This window comes from Pholis gunnellus (assembly GCF_910591455.1).
Source record: "Pholis gunnellus genome assembly, chromosome: 12".
In the NCBI taxonomy this organism is placed as follows: Eukaryota; Metazoa; Chordata; class Actinopteri; order Perciformes; family Pholidae; genus Pholis; species Pholis gunnellus.
In genome coordinates this window covers 7,656,534-7,677,279 of record NC_136539.1, presented here as the reverse complement: position 1 = coordinate 7,677,279, position 20,746 = coordinate 7,656,534, and the positions used below count along the sequence as shown (strand labels likewise).

The following is a 20,746-nucleotide window of genomic DNA, read 5'->3' as shown; positions in this document are numbered from 1 at the left end:
AGGAGACTTAGAATCATGTCAAACTAACTGGCTTCACCAAATTCATTTATTATTTTATTATTATTAAAATATTATGAAAAAGATTCACTTCATGATAATATACATAAAAAACACGCACAAACAAATATGCACAAAGACAAATCAGGTGACATAGTTAAACTAACAAACGTTCAGTCATGTGCAGTCAGCCATGGTAGTCGGTCTGTTAATCTGGGGGAGGAGTAAAAATGTAAGAGTGGTCATTATGAAAGAGTAAGAGTTTGACCTCATTAATCTCAATCTAGTTGTTGTCTTTGACACGTTGGAGGCAGACAAATAGGGCAACTGCAACTATGCAACTTAAAATGATATCTGACACTTTGCAAAATGTTCTATGTTTCTTGTTAAAACCGTCAGTTAGAGGCAGGAGAGGCTGTTAGAAAACAACTGCTAAATCCACATGCTCTGCTTTGGACTGTTCACACTTTTGTACATGCGCAACAGTTGCAACACAGACCACGTGACATCCGGTGGTAGAAATGGGCCGCTACGCACAACTTGGATTGGCACCTTAACATCGATGTAGAACATGAAGCAACAAGAAGGTAAATAAGTCACGTGTCACAGATAGACTCAATGCTGTTTATACAAACTCAGACTATAGGCATGGATGTGTTAAGGGCTTTTACTGTGGAGGTGCAGGTTTATTGCTTTTGACAAAAGTGGCTTTGCGCTCCAGCGTAACGTTCCTCCTTCCAGGCGTCTGGTTCAGTTCGCTCATATCCACTCCCGAGTCTAAGCTGGTTTCTCGACTCTCGACTGGCCTTCGCCGCCTCTGCTGCTCTGACACTGCGTAATGGATCTCAGCCGCGGGTTTGCCCTCCAGTGATACAAACCAGGCTCGAGGAGGCTGAGTTGAGGGGATTTTAGAAAGTTCTGCCAAGGCATGCACGGAGTGTCTGCCGCTGGCCCTGATTTTATTCAATGTCCCTGGGACCGACGCTGACTCCGTGAGGCTGAAGTGACCCCTGGATGCGTTGGTTGAAGTTTCAGCCTGAGAGCCCTCTAGAACCCCGAGCTGGTCCTCATTTTCCGCTGCCTGGTTCTGGTTGGCAGAGGGACCTTTTGGCAGAGCCTGCGTAAAGCTGCCTTGACTCGGCGGCTCAGCTGCGGACCCCGCACGGGGAAGAGTGGCCGACTTGCTCCACTGGGGATGCTCCGGCGGCTCCTCCAAGTGGAAGAATGCTGGAGCGTGAAAAATGGCAACAGGTTGGTTGTAGAAAAACAAATTATCCGTCAGTGAGGCCGGAGCTCCGATCTGATCCGTGGTTTCGTGCAAACACCTCAGATCATTCAGGGCAGCGGTTCGCTCCGGTTCGTTACGCTCCACCCTGGTGGCCACAGCATTGGGGTTGGCTATCACATCGGCGTTGTGCATAGAAATAACAGTGGCGTTGTGCCGATTATCCCCCCTTTCTGCGAATGAATGGTTCATTCCAACCTGTAGATGAAAGGAATCCGCTGAAGATACTTCGAAGACTTCAACGTCACACGTTGAGGTGGTTTGGTCTTTTCTCATCGCTGGTAGGATCTTTGTTTTAGTTTCACTGAGCGAACGTCTGTAGACAGAAAAATAAAATGTATGTGGCATACACTACATGAGAACGCGGTAAAAAATACAGATTTTAGCATTAAACTTGGAAGAATAATGGATTTTACTGATATCAAAGTGCTTTTAAAAGGAACAGTCCTCTGAAACTGATAAAATACTCATGCCACGTTCATTAACATCACCACAACTTATCGTAAATACTGTATGGACAAGTATGAGATGGAAGCCTCTGTTACCTGCGATGACACAACAACCCAACCAGGAGACAGGTGACAATAACAAGCATTCCTCCAAGGACAACCATCAGGAGAGATGAATGGTGTGAGATGAAGTCAATGGGGATGGCAAGTCTGAAGAAACCTAAAGCATATGGATGGTCAGAAGAAGAGGTTTGGATGAAATATAACACATGCAATAAAGATACAAAATGAACAAGGTGCATTTTGTATCCAAAAAAGTAAATTAAATACATATTTAGCTTTTTTTTTTACACTGACCTACGCCAGTTCCAGTCCAATTATTTGTCATAAGAAATTCAAAATCAAATGTCTTTATAGTCATTGGGCAAAAATGAATTGCCACAATCACAGAAACTCCATTATACAGAACCTTTATAACAACCATTATAAAATCAATGCTTGTCATTCATTAATATCCATCTGACACATTTGATTTATTACCACAACATTGCCCTGTGACCATAGAACATGCCCAGGTTGGTAGTGTCAGAAAATATAGAACACTGTATTACATTAGATGAGCATATTTAGGGTGAGAACTTGCCTCTGGTTGATGACAAAGGTGCTGCAATCCAGTAACCAAGGTGAGGTGCTGTGAATGTCCACATGAGTTTTCCATCTACTGACACCACCGTCCCGAGCCCCTTTCTCATCCATCCACCTAGGAAAAACAAACAGACAACAAAACAAACACAACAACACTTTTTGTACAACAAACTATTTTTCCACAACTACCACAATCCTGTAAGATCAGTTTGAGCAAATATGGCACAAAGTTATTTTTAATAAAGTTACCAACTGTTGCTTTAAATTACAATTCCCTGTAGAGCCCATGAAATCATCCTCACTTCCCCGACTCTAAAAATCAAAAAAGGCTAGATTTTAGTGTGTGTGTGTGTGTGTGTGTGTGTGTGTGTGTGTGTGTGTGTGTGTGTGTGTGTGACTGTGACATCTACTCACCAGTGGTCCGGTTAAGGAACCACGCTGGAACAACATTGGAAGTCTGAAGTCCACAGCTGTCTGGAATGCTGAGGCTAATCTGTATGGGCCCACTCACATGTAGCTCCGTGTCTCCTGAGAAAAGCTGCACACTGACAGCCGCAACCGGACTCAACTCCACACTGACGTATCCTTGAAAACCAGAGGAGGTAAAGCTTTAAGAGAATACGAGGACTCGACCAATGAAACTCATGACATTGTCTTGAATGATATATTCATGAATAAACACTTTGATTGAATGGTTCCATTGTAGCATTGTTACAATTTGAATCCATTTAATACAGCCTCACATTGGAAAATGTTTGGTTGTTTTTTTAATGCAAAAAAAATGAGACAGTCACGGTTAACATTTGTATGTAATTGACATATTGTCTTTTGTGTTATCATCAACTAATTGCTTTCTGAATACTTTCACTGTATACCTGATTTACTGCTCATGATGCCCATCGTGTGAAGAAAGCTGTCCTCCTTTGACGGCACCTTGGGGATGGTCAGGTACGCTTTAACAGAGGTGGCGTTACTGCTGTCTGTCAGATTCAGCAGGCTCTTGGGAAACTGGACAATAGGCTGTGATGCAGCATCTGCAAATAAAGGGAAACATGATGAATAACACCTGGAAATATGTGGTTAAAAAATATATGTAGGTTTTTAATCAATGCTTGTACTGAGACAAGTGAGAGACATAGAGAACATGAGCAAGAAAGAAAGTGGATTTAACAATATATACAGTACCAGATGTTTTGCCAGTGATAAGGACCGAATCATCGAAGAGCCAGATGTTCCCCTGATTCAGACCAAATAGTGACATGGTCACAGACGAAAATACTACAGCAATGATACAAGAGGGAAGGACATGCAACATTAGTAAAAAAGTACTTCCTTTAAAAACTTGCAGTTTTTCCACTAGATGGCAGTGTGATATTGTCATTGTGTTATATCAACCTCTGCACAGAGGCAAGAAATGGGTGAGTTCACTTTTCTGGCAAGAAACTGTTAATACAAAAAATAAAAAAAACCCGCATAGATCATCATCCTCCAACTAGATACCAATGAACATTGTGAACCTAGCTCCCTGGGCGTCCCCTGGAACCCAAAGTTACAAAAACCTCCCTCCTACACAGAAACACTTTTCAGCCCACACATTTTTTATGCCAAATATTGTCCTCCACATGAATTACATACAACATGGTGGCCAACCATACTCAGTGACAAACAAAATATTGTGGACTTTCTTCCCTCACTGAGTCACTTGGATCCCACGGTTGCAAAACCTCTTAGTATGATTTTGGCATATTCCTCTCCAATAAAATCCATAACAGGTTTCCAAACAGAGAAGAACCCATTTATGTCTCCTCGGAGAACATGTGTCACTTTCAATAGAAATGCATATCCCTGTAAGTGGGCGAGCCTAAGTTCCCTCAGCCCTATGTTCCCTCATAAACATTTTGTCCATGCCAAATTAGGTCTGTATTCCCTCAGCCCTATGTTCCCTGATTAACATTTTGTCCATCCCAAATTAGGCCCTATGTACCCTCAGCCATATGGTCCCTCATAGACGTTTTGTCCATCCCAAATGAAGGACCTTTGTTTGCTTAGCCCCATCCTTGACTTTTTGAGATACCGCACTAACAATATCCGAAAACAGGCAGACAGATTGGCTAGTACTCTTTGCCTTTGTTGGTTGGATTAGTTAGGTTAAGGCATGAGGAGTTAAACTGGTTCGGGTTGGAGTGAGAATATCTGGGTAAACCAATCAGGATTAGGTTTACGGTGTGTCAGGGCTTCGCCACAGTAGGAAAAATACAATGACGGTGCAAAATGTGTCATAGAAATTTGCCATGTGGTTCTGTTTGTCATATTTTTTGAGCAATGGGCCTTCGGAACTATTGCGGTGTGTTTTTCGGGATAACAGGCTCTTGGACAGTGAGGTTTCGGACATTTTTTGGACTATTAATGTTTTGAAATAATGGACCATCAGAACCATAGCACCGGTGGATGTACTGATCTGAGGGAACCTAGGGCTGAAAGAACATAGGGTTGAATGAACATAGACACACTCCCCACTGAAGATGGCAGATGATAAACGGAGACAGTAGGAGGCACACACTCCAGACGTGGATTATAAAATGTTCTCAAAGAGTTCTGCCTGGGTGCTGCACCTAATTATTATTGTGTAAATTATGTTGTGTAAATGATGTAAATGATAGGCCCTATGGTCACATTGTGTTTTTTATGTTTGTAATTCTGCCCTGTTAAGCACTTTGTGACTTATGTCTGTAAAAAGCGCTTTATAAATACATTTGACTTACTTACTTACTTACTAATTGGGTGTCAAATGCAGTGGGGTGAAGCACAATGTGGCCCTGCAATAACAACCACTTTAGAAAATCACTGAAGTATTTGAAGCTCATGTTTTCTGTGATTATTATATTTTTACATGACACTGTATGAAGTGTCCCGATTTAAGAAAAGAGCCCGCTATCTATCCTTCAGTGCAGATTGTGAATACAGATCCACATGATGTGGCTTTGTGTGTCAAATAAACCCACCTCAACAGGCCATGGGACAGCAGATGTCTGAACTGCCAAGAGGAGAGAGAAACTATCCTAATGAAGTGGAGCCACTCAGTGGACAACTTTCAGCCATACTAAAAACAGTCAAAATGTGCTCACTTAACATTTCCATAATCGTAAGAGCCAATGATGAATAAAAGAAAATTACACTGCATGAAGCTCATTATCGCTGGTGATTCAGCACAACCACACTTTAAATATCTTACTTGGCATTCTGTTGGTTTTACAAGGCAGCAGTGTGCAAATGTAGCCGTCCTTGGTGGCCACAATTGTGATTGGCATCCCAGTCTGGTAAGGTACATGGAGCAAAACACCGCCGTCCTCCCCAGTAAGAGCTGTGTTGGTCCTGGTGTAGTTGATGTAGACCTCCACCACCGCTTGGCTCAGGTACTGACGACTCAGCACGTTGTTAACCTGGACCTTTAGGTCAAAAGCAGAATCTGGGGAAAAAAATAAAAGATTGGGTTCAGACAAAGATGGGTTTGGGATGGCAATAGTACTGCTTTTAGAAGGATGAAACAATTCATACAAGTTCAGATTCACACATTATCTACAAGGGATGGTCAGAATGCAAACCACTATAACACCACAAATTACCAAAAATTCCACCTCTGACAAACTGTCAGCGAAATTTATAATTATAAGCTCCACGAAGGCAGTACTTGTAGACGGGACTGCATTAAAAGTAATTGTAAGTTGTTTCTGTTATTTTTTCATGCAGTACAACCGTATGCTTTAACAGAATGGGGTTACCTATGTTTCCAATTAACCTAGAAGGGCCCTTATTGACAGCACGTTAATAAAAGGTAATTTGTAGAATCCCTGGAGGATATCAATCAATTAATCCCAGGAGATTTTATAGAGGTGGACACAAATACAAATGGTAAAATTGTCCAATTAGTTCAGCAAAGCGTGCATTCAATTATGCTGCATCAGCATGCAGACAGCTAAATACAGTGCACATTTCCAATAATGTGATTCATGACAAGGCTCTAATCGTTACATATTTGCAGGTAGCTCCTATAGAATACCATTTAGAGCCTCATGATAATGTGTCACCTCATCCAAAAACCCAATTAACCACTTTCACACAGCGCACCGATGCCCAATAGTGAGTCAACAAGACAACAAGACTTGTTATTTCATAGACGTATAATGTTCTGTTACATAACAATGAAGGAATGCTCAGTGATACATCAGTTGCGCATATGAATAAATGATGGTCATGGAAAGACAAATATCTCACCAAGGATCAAAGCATGCAGGCTGTTTCCATACACTGTTCGTAGCTATACCTATGAAAACTAATGCACTGTAAATTGTATATAACCCACGTTAACCCAGGACAGGTGATATAATGCAAAGAGCAATACAGTTCAGGAAGGGAGGAGGTTAGGGTGGACAGATGGGTCAAAAAACACAGGACTTTCACCTAGGAGACCACTGTTTGTGTCAAGTGTGAAACCCGAAGTTAACGTTGACTTATTTGTCGTGTAATTTCGGTACTTATAGAACGACCTTTCTGTAGTTATTTCAACCCAAACCACAATCTTTTCCTAAACCCAACCGAGTAGTTTTTTTACCTAAACTTAAAGTTACTGTGAGGAACTTTTCACTGGTTATGAAAAAGTCTCAATTTAATACAGATGCCTACGGAGCCACCAGCAAGAAGTTATTGTTATAAAGTTATTGTTATAAAGCTATTCTTAACACTTGTCATCAGAGCAACTGGGTCGGATCTTGCGCAAAATCAGATAAAATCTTGCAGGTTCACCAGAAAGACCGACCCAGATCGGGGTTAGCTGCCGGAGGAGAGTTCAGCACCCTCCTCCGGCTAGGAGCAGAGCTTTGCCTCGCTGCTCCATCGGTCGCCCCAGGGAGCTAACATCGACACTGTGCTGCGGGAGGGCCCAGGCCGTATTGCTGGGCCTGCTGGAGGGAAGGGAGTCACGGGAGAACCAGAACCAGGACCGCGTGTAGCAGACTGTCCGACACCCGCTGCAGTAAAATTAGGTTTTCTAAAGGGAATGTGGTGCTTGTGGAGGGAACCCCAAAATAAACACAAAATGAACAATCACTTTCAATGAAAGCCAGTGACATGAAGATATGTCAACGAGCGCTTGAGCAACACTTCAATGTAGCTGGCCACGCTTGGCCATTTTGTTGCTCTTGTTGCTCGAAATGCGAACAGAGCAGAACTTGTATATTCTGCTGCCCCTAAGTGGCCAACAAAACAATTAGTGCAATTGGGACTTTCACCCAGGACATCACTGTTCATGTCCCGTGTGAAACAAAAAGTAAATCTTGAGTTTCGCCGGTTATGTAACATTGTTACAATTGTTACGTAAGCAAGTCCGCTAAGGGCGGTTGCTATTTATTTGTACTAGTTACAATGTTACCGGTTGCTACTTTACATTATTAAGTTTTAATTTTAACACGAACCATGTTTGTTTTTTCGAACCTTAACCAAGTAGTTTTGTTTCTTAAACCTAACCTGTTGTTTCACATTGTTAACCACATGGTAACCTTAACTCTGATATGAAACATATTTTTTGTTTAGAAACGTCAACGCCAACGTGTTTCCTGGTGGGTTGTATTGAACACCTGCAGTCATTCAGCTGTAAAGGTGGCATAGCAGCGGGTTAGAAAAGCACATTTGTGACCAGAAACAAAACTGTAGGATTGCACGGACCTGTAAAAATCTGAGCCCAAACAACTAGTGATGAATACATGAACAGTACTTCAAAGAAACTTCTCAGTACCAACAGTGCCTACATTGTAGAGCTGCAAAAGTCTGCTAGGACTGGCCAGCGCCCAAGGAATCTTCCTTCATATTTTACCCAGCTATACATTTTCTCCACTGAAGTGACTGTCCTTATGCCGTCTGGACCAGAAAGAGCCAGAGAGTTTTGGGAGCCATAAATCTCAGCAGCCGGCTGGCTCATCACCAACCCTCCACAGCTACACTATCATAGTTATTAAATGCTAAGAGGCCATAAAATGTCCTTACTGCCCTTTTTATTAGTAGCTAAATGCTGCAACATCGCTATAGCTGCAATCCTACCGGGTCATAATGTCGAAAAGTATTTCTCTAATGGTGTCAATTCGACACTGATGCTGGTCTTATTGCTCATAATCCTGCTGCTAAATTATTTGCCAGAGCTTTACTGAAAACTCACAAAGCCATGCCTTATGTTACCAGCTTTTAACAATATTTCAGCAGGTGCCAAAACCAGATAACCAGATTGTCCCATATCATTGCCTCAAACAATCCCCTTTGATAATAAGCAGACAAATGCCAGGAGCTACCGCGCATGGGAGGAGTTGGCATCCTCTCTGCCAGAAATCTCCTTTGGTTTCAGCAACAATCCTATTTGGATAGGTTTAGAAAAAGATCATCTTTTGGGTTCAAATAAACCAAATCATGCACTGTTGTGTGTAGCTGCCAGGAGTATGGAAGCCCATTTCAGCCACTAGGATAAACAATTTAAATAAAAACTCCCGTAGGTCATTGATTTAGCATGTCAAAACAATGAGTTAGTATCCAAAAAATAAAGACTAAGCGTCTCAAAATAATAGTATCTGCAAAATAATGAGAATATTTTGACTTAGTATCACAACATTATGAGTTAGTACCTTAATTTTCAGACTTAGTATCTCAAAAATAATAAGTACCTACTCAAAATGATGACTTAGAATCTCACAAGAAAAACTTAATATCTCAAAATAATGAGAATATATTCATTTGCGCTTCCATACACTGCCCATTGAAGTCATTCTTTTGAAGTAATTATTTTGCAATGCTTATAGGACCTTTTCTTTCATCACAGTGGCAGAAATGGGCTTCCATAGCGGTGCCTGTATTTTCATCCTCACTATGAAACCCTACATTTGGCAGTGTTAGTGTCACCCCACTGGGATACATACACCAGTGCAGATGGACAAGAGGATGCTTGTTATGGGAGAGGCAGCGTCCGCTTTACGTGTGCTCTGCTTGTGGCCAAACATAACAGAAGGGGGTCACTAGATCTGAAGTGGAGGTGTTTCGTGCCAGATTACTATAATCCACACATTTGGCGCACTGACCCACGGCACAAAGAGGTTTATGAAGTGGATTGAAATGGTCCGTCTGAGCCCGTCGAGGCAGATGAGGAATAGATCCCACGTCGTGTGTGTGATATTGCTTGACTATACTGACAAACCCAGTGTCCAATAAAAATAATGCATTTACCCAAGTGAAGTGTTTTCAAACCATTTCTTCATCATCAATTTGTGAACTTTTTAAAAAACGTTTTCATTCATAGCTCACGGAAGATATTTCCGCTGTTCAAAGACTAAATTGTGAATGTGGCAAAAATTAGAATGGCAAGCTATAATTATAGAAAAACACCATGTTTGCTTTGGCTGATGTATCAAGCAAAACATGTTGACTGGTCAATTCTGTGAGACCACCAGGCAGCACAAACAGATGGTCCAACAGGGACTTATCTCTGCTGACCCCCCCCCCCCCCAAAAAAACATGCATGTTGGAATTAGGCCATACATTCCACCGATGGAGGAAAACACAAATGCACCCTTTCATATGTGGGCCAAATCGCCCTCGGGCACGAGTCAGCAATATCAGATTGAACTGACACGAATTGAAGTGAAAAGATGCTTAGGGTGGGGGGGGGCACAAAGACTTAATGTCCGAACAACCACCAGTACTGTTGTCAAATAACTGCAATCCTCCCCTGGGGTGGATGATTACATCTTTAAATCTGTTGCTTTGCCCATCATGAAGGGACAACAATGAATCTCATAATAGGTGTCATAAGGAGTGGTTTTTTTTGTTTGTTCATTTGTTTATCTACATTCTCTCTTCTTATTTAAAAGTAGAAGTGGAGAGTGGGCAGCCCTTCTACAGAGAGCTAACTCTGTACAGGAGGGAGGCTGAGAGGAGAAGGCTTGGCACGACAAGGCTTGGGGGGGGGGGGGGGGTCCGGGAGGGTGCAAGTGACAACAGCATGCTTGGGTGCATTTCCAAGTGTTTTCGGCCGACGAAGCCGACCCGAGGATCATGTGGTGACGGATGGTAATGTACTCCCACAGCGGCATGAATTAGTCATGAATCAGTTGATGAAAAGGGTCACAAATCCCTCTTTCAGCTCCTCTCCGCCGCTCGGCTGTGAACAAGAACATTGCCATGACAAGCACATGCATCTGTGTGTGTGTGTGTGTGTGTGTGTGTGTGTGTGTGTGTGTGTGTGTGTGTGTGTGTGTGAGACAGTGAGAAGCAGTTTAGATTTAACCATTTAGATTTATAGCCACATGGCACAAAGAAGCAGGAGTGTGCTCTTCTGTAAACACTTTATTCGAATGACACGATAACGCAGAGTGGGTGATATTAAGGGCCCTCTGAGCTGAGCATCCAAACACATGATCAAAACACTTTGTATTAATAGACAAGTCATTTCTTTATGAATATTATGGCATCTCCTTTACAAGGCTATACTGTTGTTATAATGTATGAATAATGCTCATATGAACTGATTAATTGCGGTCTTAGTGGTGGGGATGCAGTAAAAACAACAACAAGGGACAGATGGGAGAAACCGTTACTCATGAGGTGACAGCAGCCAGCTCCATCATCACATTACTCATGAACTGATCAGTAGATTTAGATACAGATGGTCCGACCAAATGAGGACATGGGAGTCTTTAATCTGTGAGAGGAAGACCTGTCATATGACGGTCGATGGAGTAGAAATAATAATAATAAAACAGTCAAATTAATCCTTATTCTCCTGCTACAATGTGATTTATTTCCAGCTCGCGTCAAAGATATGAAGCACATTGAAAGGCCTATAATGATACTATTGATACAGTGAAGGCCACACAAACCTGACAAGGCATCGGGCGCTTGTTGTCGGTGCTGAAAGGGCTCTTGTCTCGTGTGATCCCGGTTAGAAGAGTTCCCGTCATTGATATGCAGAGACTGTCCGGTCGGAGTGAACTCTCCAGTCGCTTTCCCATTCCCGCATGAAATCAGCGCAGATAGCAGACCGATCAACAGGCGCATGACTTTGAGGGGAGGGGGGAACGAAACAAAAAAGTTGTTGATCGGAGTCACTTTTCACCCATCACAGGTCCAGTTGTCATCTAGTTTATAACTTGTACCCGATGTGTGATGCCCACTCCACCGCCATCCCAACGGCTCCGCTGTCACACTGCTCTTCAAACTGCGCAGCCTAAGCTCCTCCCCCTTTTAAGCTGCTTGCGTTCAAAGACTCATTTTTATAAACTGGCTTTTAAATTGTCAATATTTGGACTGCTTACACTAATTTGATATTGCAAATGTATTTTCTTATATGGTTGTGTGAAGCACTTTGTAAACTTTAAAAAACATTATGTATAAATAAAGGATATAATAATGGTAATAATAATAATAGTTTTAATAACACATATTTCATTATATCCTTTAGTTATATTTTTTTGTAAACAAAAAATGCTTCACATAAACACAAAAACCAATTTAGAATGAATCCAATATGTGTACAACTACTACTACTCTAAGTTACTGTTATTTGTACACAATAGTTAAATGTTTATGTTTAGTCTTGCTCACGTGTGTTGTCCTCGCTATGTTTCTATGTCTGTGTATTATGAGAGCCACAAAGACCAGAGTACAATTCCGGGTATCTTCTCATACCTCCCCAATAAAGCTCACTCTGTTAAAAAACAACAACACTTGCATTAACTAATGTCTACCACTAGATGGGGATAAAGTAACGCTTTACCAGTTGAAACACTGAACTTTCATGCAGACATTTATGATCATATCTGAAGAACATCGTGATAAAAACAATAAAACCACACACACTGGTGTTTAACCTCAAAGTCTGGCCTTGATTTGTGCATGACTGTACTTGTGTGGTCAGTTGTGGTGGTAGTAGTACATGAAGTAGCAGTGGTAGTCAGACATAGTACTATTACTACTGATGGTTAACAGTTGTAGTTCTGTGGGACTCCCCAGGTCTAATAAATGCATTCACTAAACATTTACCATTTATTCTACATCTTTTATTTCTCATCTTTTCACATGTTTGTAATCACAAAATGTGTCCACACTGCAGTCTGCACGCCTACATGCAAGCAAAGCTCCGAGCTTTGCAGGAAATTGTACTTTCTCAGTCAGGCCTTTTTGTCCTGTTTTTTCTTTAAATAGCTAGAAAAACGTTTGAATGGAGAATGAACTGATTTATAGAGTGTCTTCTTCTTGTGCTATTTGGTGCACTCTACTTGAATGGCCATCCTAAATGTTTCCAGCTTACCATTTTCTTTTCTGATTCAGATTTTTTGTTTTGCCTGAATGTCATCTTCAACATTCAGAAAAGGCTTGAGTATAAACAGCATTCTTCACCCTCCCTCCTCTACACCCTTGTCCATATAATTCTAAAGAGAAGAACACATCAAAACATATTTCCTCATTCAGTGTTTTGATGTTTGCTGAAAGCAATACAATCTCCCATTGGCATTCAATTGAGTATACAAGGTGACTGTGAAGGCCACAGCATAGGATTCACATTATCTTCAAACTCATCAACCCATTCAGCGACCCCTTCCTGTCCTGTGTGCAAATAATATGTTTCCCGACTCTTTCATTCAGTTCTTTTTCTGTAATAATTTGTCACATGTCCGTTCATATATTGCATACTCTGCATGAAGTCAAAGTGTAAAGCTATATTATGCACACAAATCATCAGCAGGGCGTACTGGGTGTGTGACACTTAATCTCTGATGATTGAAAAAGTATTAATAACCGCATCCCTGCTGCCCATGTTCAGAAACCGCATCAACTGCAGACTGGTGGCTTTAGGTGAAACCTCGCTAACAAGTCAGAAAGGCTATCAACAAGTGGAGTCCTGCTCTGGTCGGCCATGTGTAAAATGAGTGACCCCCATTTTAGAAGAGACTGTGACATAAATTTGTAAAATGTTTTTCCGCGTGTTTTCTATTTGTCGACCAGTGAGCGAGCTTTCCAACAAATTACCCATGTCATGCCCCGCTTCACTGTATCGTATCCATTACGTTGCACCTGAAGATTGGCTCCCTCTGTGACGTCGGCCTGCGGAGCTTCCTGTCGCCAACAAACCTGAGTGAATCCTTCCTCGGCTGGCTTCTTCGCCGTCATAGCTCTTCTGTGACAGGGCCCTCGGAGAGGCGGTGAGCTGACACATTTGTCCTCCCAGCTCCAGTCCCCTCTGACAAAGTATAAATCGGAGTCTAAACACACAAGCAGGGCGATGGATGACAACCTGAGTCTCAGGGATCAATTTGCCACAAATTAGATACAGTAATGGTTCATTTCTCCTTATAAATAGCGGCATCGACAGGGACTGTTTTGGAAATCTGCTCACTTTCACCCTGAAAATCTGTGGCCGCTCTCGGCTGCTTTGCTCTATTAATCTCATCAGAGCACGGATAGACTTGCTCTTTGTTTTTCTACTCACTGCCTAGTTCATTAAATTGTGCCAAAAGAGCAAAGAGATTATTTTCTTCCACCAGTTTTTATTTGTTGCTCTTTCTGGACATCATTTTCAATGATATAAATGTTTGGTTAACAAATTAAAACTGCTTGATTACCCAACAGTAGCGTCTGGTATGAATGTCAGGATTGAGTATATAAAAATACCTTAAAAACAAAGTAAAATGAACTGCCAGTTACCTGTGAAATAGCAGTTTGCTCAGTCTTTAATTAAAAGGTTCAATGTGTAACATCTGGCCACCTGCTCCAAAGAAATAAGGGAAAGCATTTCACCTCTATTACTGGATCCATACAATTTAAATGTACAATCAGTAATAAAACAAAGTCTCTGTATATTTTGATAGTTTGTTTATTGGACTAAAATCCAAAGTGACAGAAACGAGAACTTGACTCTTATTTCCGTCTCCTCCTTCCTTTACCCTTTTTTACCGGTAGCTGAATGCTAACTGAAGGCCCGTCAACCGGAGCCTCCCAGCAAAAGGTTGCATTTTCAGTTCTGTTTGACAAGTTTACACGCTTATTTGAAAGCCGTGTGTAATTTACTCCAGATTAGTAGATTAGTAACGAAGACATGAATCAAGTTCAAGGTTAAGGTTATTTTTTGTGATCTCAAACTTTTGTGTTGATTTTGGCATCCCTGCGTACAAAAGCGGTAGTGTTTTCGAGCACCAGAGTCCCTTTAGAAAACCTCCCATATTTCTGCACTAGGCTCTGACAGTTTTCCCCGCGCAGTCCTGGTCCTGGTTCTCCCGCGCCTCTCTTCCCTCCAGCAGCACGGCCTGGGCCTCCAGTCAGCGCCGTGTCTGCTGCCGATTGCCAAATCGTACACATTGCACCATGGGCTGAGTGCTATCACATGACTATATGTGTACTTTTATTTGATGATAATTATTACCAGCATTGATTGATTTTTTTGTACCTTCGAACTTCAACTTAGAGTTTGAGGACACAAATAAAACTTAATAGAGTATATATCTCTCCCATGTTTGGTCTAATGGTATATTACAATGGGAAAGGTCATAAGGTCACTAAAAGCTATTTTTCGTCCTTTTACAGAGATAAACACATTAATGACCAAAGTCTGTGGGTCAAAGATGAACAGATGAAAAGGAAGATGCAGGATGAAATGTAATATTTTCTTTAAGTGCCAGTTTCAGTGCTATTAAATCCATTCAAATAAAAAAACCTTGTGATGATACCGTGTTGCATCTCAAAATACCTTTAAAATGAATCTCTCACTTTTTACAAATATCACAAAGTATATGTCCTTGACAAATTTTTTCTGGTCACAGGTCAAAAGCCATTTTGGAAGCGACGACAGCCTGCCAGGTGACGTCTGCAGCTGGTGGATTGGGGTAAATGTAAGGCTTTGCAGCTGTGCTCTCGCCAGAGATGGACCAGAGGCAACAAACTGACGTGAGGGTGTAAGACAGGAAACGCGCCAAAGTGATAGACAATGTCACACGGTGAATGAGCCCTTGCCCGGAGAGACAGGTGCATGACTTGCCATTAATGATGATAACATCAGCAAGGATTTTAGAGGTGTACTGACATGCCACGGAATATTATTAAAAGATAAAAAAAAGACTTTAAATAAGTTTAGAAAGTCGGACAAAATGCCATTCATTGTGTTTTTCTCTGTAGGAGAGAGACTGCAGGACATTCCATCAGGACTCTGTTCAACTGCACCAACATTATTGAAGCAGAATTCAAAGGCTTTTCTTCAGAACTGTTTAAATTTCCATATCAATTTGAATGAAAGTAACTGGATAGCTAAGGAATTTTAATTCAAGTCAAACGTAAGACATCTGGTACTAAAGCCTGTACAGCTTTGTCAACTTCAAACTCCGGTGGCTTTGAATGCAGGACATGTAACAATGGAAATTCTAATGTAATGAGAACAGGGATGTTGGACGGCATATTGAAAATTGGCACCTGATACATTTCAGCTTTTTGTGTGGGTGTATGAGAAAGACTAAGGTGGGTTTTTTTTGTTTAAGGGCCAGTGTGGAATATTTTGGGCGATCTATTAGCAGATATGAAATATAATATTCATAATAATCACCTGAAACTAAGAATCATGGTGTTGCCCAGAATGGACAAACCAAATAACGGCTCCAGCGAGAGCCTTTTGTGTTTTTAAGTTACCTGAAGGCCGCCGTAGTTTTCTCGGAGGCGCTATTGAAACTGGGGTAATGTGAGCCGCCGAGTGCACAAATCCTCCACACTGTCCCTTTAATAAACAGACATCTAATAAACTAAAATGGGTAAAATGCGTAGAAGTCCATAGCCACTCTAGACGAAGGGATCTATGGTACGTATGGAATGTGGGTCAGTAAGTCCGCCGCTTTGGTCAAGAATAGCTCGATATTGTTATCCGCCGTGCAATTTGATGCACATTTAATTGTCCACAGTATGAATCACAGTAGCAGGTCAAAGTGTTCAATCATCCGGTCACATTTCTCCATGTGCTACGTCTTGACCCATCTACCCGCCCCCATTTGGACTGTCTCCATCCTTATACAACATCCTGTTGCTCCGCCCGTAATGTCGTGGGTTGGTGCGTTGCATAGACACGCTAAATGGGCGTTGATGCCGAGGAGCACTGACCAAGCTGTGTTATTTGACGGTTGGAAATGGGAAGAGGTTGACATTGACAATAAACAGTTTGGCACCATGTTCTTTTATTATGTGTTTAAAAGTTTCCTCTGTAGCACTGTGGACGTGTTTGAAAGAGTCAGCTGTTTGTTTATCTCATACACGTGCTCAACGACGCACAAGTGGGTGACGCGATACACATTCCTTCATGTATTTATTATGAATATATTATATGTATACAGGTGGCAGAGATGTGCCAAGAAATGAGACAATGCACACCCAAAAGGGCAGGGGAGAAGACGACAACTAGCTAGTACACATGGACGTCAGAAAAATCGGACTTCCCCGACGACTTAAATGCTGACATTACAAATCGGAAACTGGTTATTACGTTAACTCTGATTCGAGGCTCATTAACACGGATCCGAGCTGCAGATCATTACAGAAACCCCATTTCTCTAGCAGAGCACATATTCTGTCAGAACCGGTTGCCCACTGCAAGTGGTGAAATATTGCCTTTTGCTAATGACCCACAGTAGTGTCTGTAAGCATGTCTTTGACTTAACATCCGTGGATGTGCATGAAGGAACGTCTCCTGACACTGTATTGACAGACTGCCAAGGAGGTAGCGTGTGAAAAAACGGAGCTCCTCGGGCAATAACCATCGTTTACTGTTCAGTAACACGAGAATGTGGCATAACTTTTTACAACCGTTGGAAGGCTAATGTGAGGGCAGTCAAGATGGAGATGTTAGGCAGGGAGGGAGGCAGTACTTCATTTGTGGGTTGATTTAGAATGTATTCACCTGGTGCAATATGGATTTAAAGGTCCAGTGTGTGGGATTAAGTGGCATTTAGCAGTGAGTTTGCAGATGGCAAACTGAATACTCCTCCGTAGAAAGGCCCACTCTAAAGCCAGAGTTTGGGTTGTACAAACATTACGGTGCAACATGGCAAACTCCGTGAAGAGAACCCGCTCATTCTAAGCTCATAAAAACACGATTGTTAGTTGTAGGTTGATTATACACTAATGTAAACTTATGAATACTACATTCAATTTCTGCCAAAATCCTACACACTGGACTTTAAAGCATTTTGGTGACAGAAAGTGAAATACTGCATTGTGGGTGTACAATGAACACCAGGTCAATTTTGTGTCTGCTGAGTGAGTAGAATTTAATAAACAGCACTGCACAAAATGATTGGATGTCTCTACTCTGCAGAACATAGAGAATTCAGTGCACAAAGTTGATTACAGATACTCAGCATCCCTTCTTAGATTAACTAATACTTACACCGCTGTCTCCAAAAGTGGGCAAATTTGCGCTGAGCTTCAGTGGAGCTTTATTTATAAAGATTTACCCAGCCCGAGACATGAAACTCATCCCCAAAAGCCCTTTGCTGATCAAAATGCTTGTTGGTTGTTTGTCAAACAATTTATATTTTTTCATCCCAGAAGAGATGGATGACATTTTTTTTTGTTACAGGCTTCATTTGTTCTTTAAAATTAACTGGATTTGTGGATTAGGGGAGAACATGAGGACAAGCACAATAGGACGTTAATTGAAGTCGTTTATTCTTGCACTGTCAGTGCCGCTGCTCCACCAGTCCAATTACATCAGTGCTAATACTGACCCCCTGCTCGGCAACCGAAATAACAGGGTTTGGAGCCGGCGTGCTTTCTGAGTGATTGATAGAGTTGGCTTGGAGAGTATCAGCTGTGATGCTCCAGATTGGTGATGTAGCAGCAAACTATCAGAGCTGACTTTCCATTAGCAGCGTGCAGGATCTCATCCAATTGCATTATCAACAACAGCTGCTTCATTTCCATAAAGAGGAGTGAGGGCCTGTTTCCCCACATGTTCTCTTAAATCTGTAACTGACCTGAACCTGTTTTACAGAAACCTATTACCTCTGCCAGTGGCAGTCCATCCTGCGTATCTTCAATCCGTTTGAATGTCTGCCCACTTGTTTATGACTATTATAAAAAAAAAAATGAATGTATTTGCATGGAATTTGTCCGTTCTCTCGACACTATCTATCCAGCCTCTCTTCAAATGGCATATGAACGACACGACAACTTGTCATTTCATGTGCAATAACAACGCCATTCTTGCATTTTGTGGGTCATTTTACGCCATATAGTCTATACTGACAGCAATGAAAATGCAACTGCGTGGATATGGTACACTCAGAGCAAGTGACATAGTACATACGGTGGGAGGTAGGACTTTCAACCAGAAGACCGGTGTTTGTGTTACTTTGAAGTTACATAGTTGATGTTTGTTAGTTTACGTACTTATTTTAAGCCCAACCATGATGTTTTTCTTAAAACTGAGTATTTTTGTTGCCTGAACTTCCGTTTTGAGGTACCGACGTGGCCTTCCCATAACATCAGGTCGGTCCATCTCTTAACAAATACGACACTTTTGTATATATAAATATGGAAGCATATTAACCTTGATTTATCTTTGAAGTTTTTCACATTTGTCCAAACATATTCATATATATATATATATATATATACACATTTATTTTTGTTATTTTCAACCCAAACCTGATTATCCATAGTTTCCTGTGTAGTTTACAATAACGGTGGCAGACTTGCCATCAGAACTTTTAGTAATTCCTCAAGCCATGAATGTATGATTTCAGACAAAAGCAAAATTTGTGTCGCTTGTTGATTTCATTGGCTGTAACTAGTAAGCTTGAATAGAATAGAAAGCCTTTATTGTCATTGTACTGAATACAATGGAATTGAGGGCACTACTGCTGATCAGTGCAATTAAAAGACGCAGAAAAAACATCACAAAAACAAGACAACCTCAGTTAACACACGTCCACAGCAGACAACAGGTTCTAAAATAGTAAGTAAAATAAATACAATCTAATTATTGCACTAAAATAATGTAACCATTGAACTAGTATGAATATCATAATTGCACAAGATCCAGTGGGTTTCTACTCACAGATTGCATACGAGGGGTCATTCAATGCTTGATGGAGTTAAGTGTGCTTATGGCCCAGGAAAGAAACTCATTTTAACTTTGCTTTGATGGTCCTGTAGTGCCTGCCAGAGGGCAACAGGTTAAACAAGGGCCATTCATAATGTGTTTTGCCTCGGCAGAGGCAGCAGGAACTGGAGATGTCTTCCAGGGAGGGCAGAGGGCAGCCGGTGATTTTGACCCTCTTATCTGCTGCTGAGCAGCCGGCATACCGTACCGAGATGCAGTTCGCCAGTACACTCTCAATGGAGGAGCGGGAGAAGGCCACCAGTGGCTTTTCTCCCGGCCCATTCCAGGGTTCATTTAGAGGGATGGACTCTGCACACAGCCTTGTGGAGAGCCGGTGCAGAGCGTGAGGATGGAGGAGAGAGTTGGGAGTCAAATTTAACAACTGGCAGTTGGTGAGGAAGTCCTTTATCCAGGTGCAGGTGGGAAGTGGGAGGTCTAAGTCAGACATATTGCAGACTAGTCTGGAGTGATTATATTGAAAGCTGAGCTATAGTCTACGAAGGGCATCCTTAAAAAGCTCCCCCAGTGTTCTAAATGACTCGGCGGCCTTCCTCGGGTTCACCGACCTTTGCATACATCTCACTCTGTGTTCCTGTAGATTGAGTGTGTGGGTGCTGGAGGCGGTTGAAGGCAGAGTATCTCTGTTGGGCTTCTTTTTCTTTAACTCAAAGCGAGCTAAGAAATAGTTCAGTTCCTCTGCAGGTGAAGTGACGTCGTTGACAGTCACAGGGTCGCTGTCCTGTAGCTGAGAGAGTGCTCCCTCTGGCCAAGTTTTTATAGTCTTTGTGTTTGGCTTTGTTTTCCTTGCTGGGATGAGGAGCAATGAGAGGTGATCTGACTGGCCTAGTTCTCGGTGAGACACAGGCCCTTCACGTTGACATAGACATAGGTCGAGTGAGTTCTCCCACAGTAGAACACTTTGTCAACCACCTTTAAGCATGCGTGATTAAAGACGTGAACTCCGTCAGGATGTTTGTGTATTCTATAAAGCTAACATTAGCCTTGTGCATTGTTTTAAAACACAGTAGCCAGCACACTTGTCAATGTTTCCAGTTGACTCACTATGAAGCGGCAATCTTGTAAAAATGTCTTAAATATTCGCTAGATTGCTCACCGCGAATAGACCGAGATGCGGCTTTGCTCCGGCTCTCGACCTGCCGTCAGAAGCTCCACTGGGAGGAGGAGAGCTCAGCGGCCGGCAGAAGG

At 41.8% G+C, this 20,746-nt stretch overlaps 1 protein-coding gene across 1 annotated transcript; it reads right to left on the bottom strand.

The window, feature by feature from the left end:
* Positions 1-159: 159 nt before the first annotated feature.
* On the bottom strand, positions 160-19,988 carry LOC306704025 (protein FAM171B-like; the record flags this gene model as incomplete). Its single annotated transcript, XM_079170236.1, has 10 exons — positions 160-1,598; positions 1,828-1,951; positions 2,375-2,491; positions 2,791-2,961; positions 3,252-3,410; positions 3,562-3,654; positions 5,609-5,842; positions 11,286-11,465; positions 13,473-13,667; positions 19,646-19,988. 10 exons carry the CDS (start codon positions 19,986-19,988, stop codon positions 665-667), a joined length of 2,550 nt encoding a protein of 849 aa, XP_079026362.1. The 3' UTR covers positions 160-664.
* Positions 19,989-20,746: the final 758 nt, after the last annotated feature.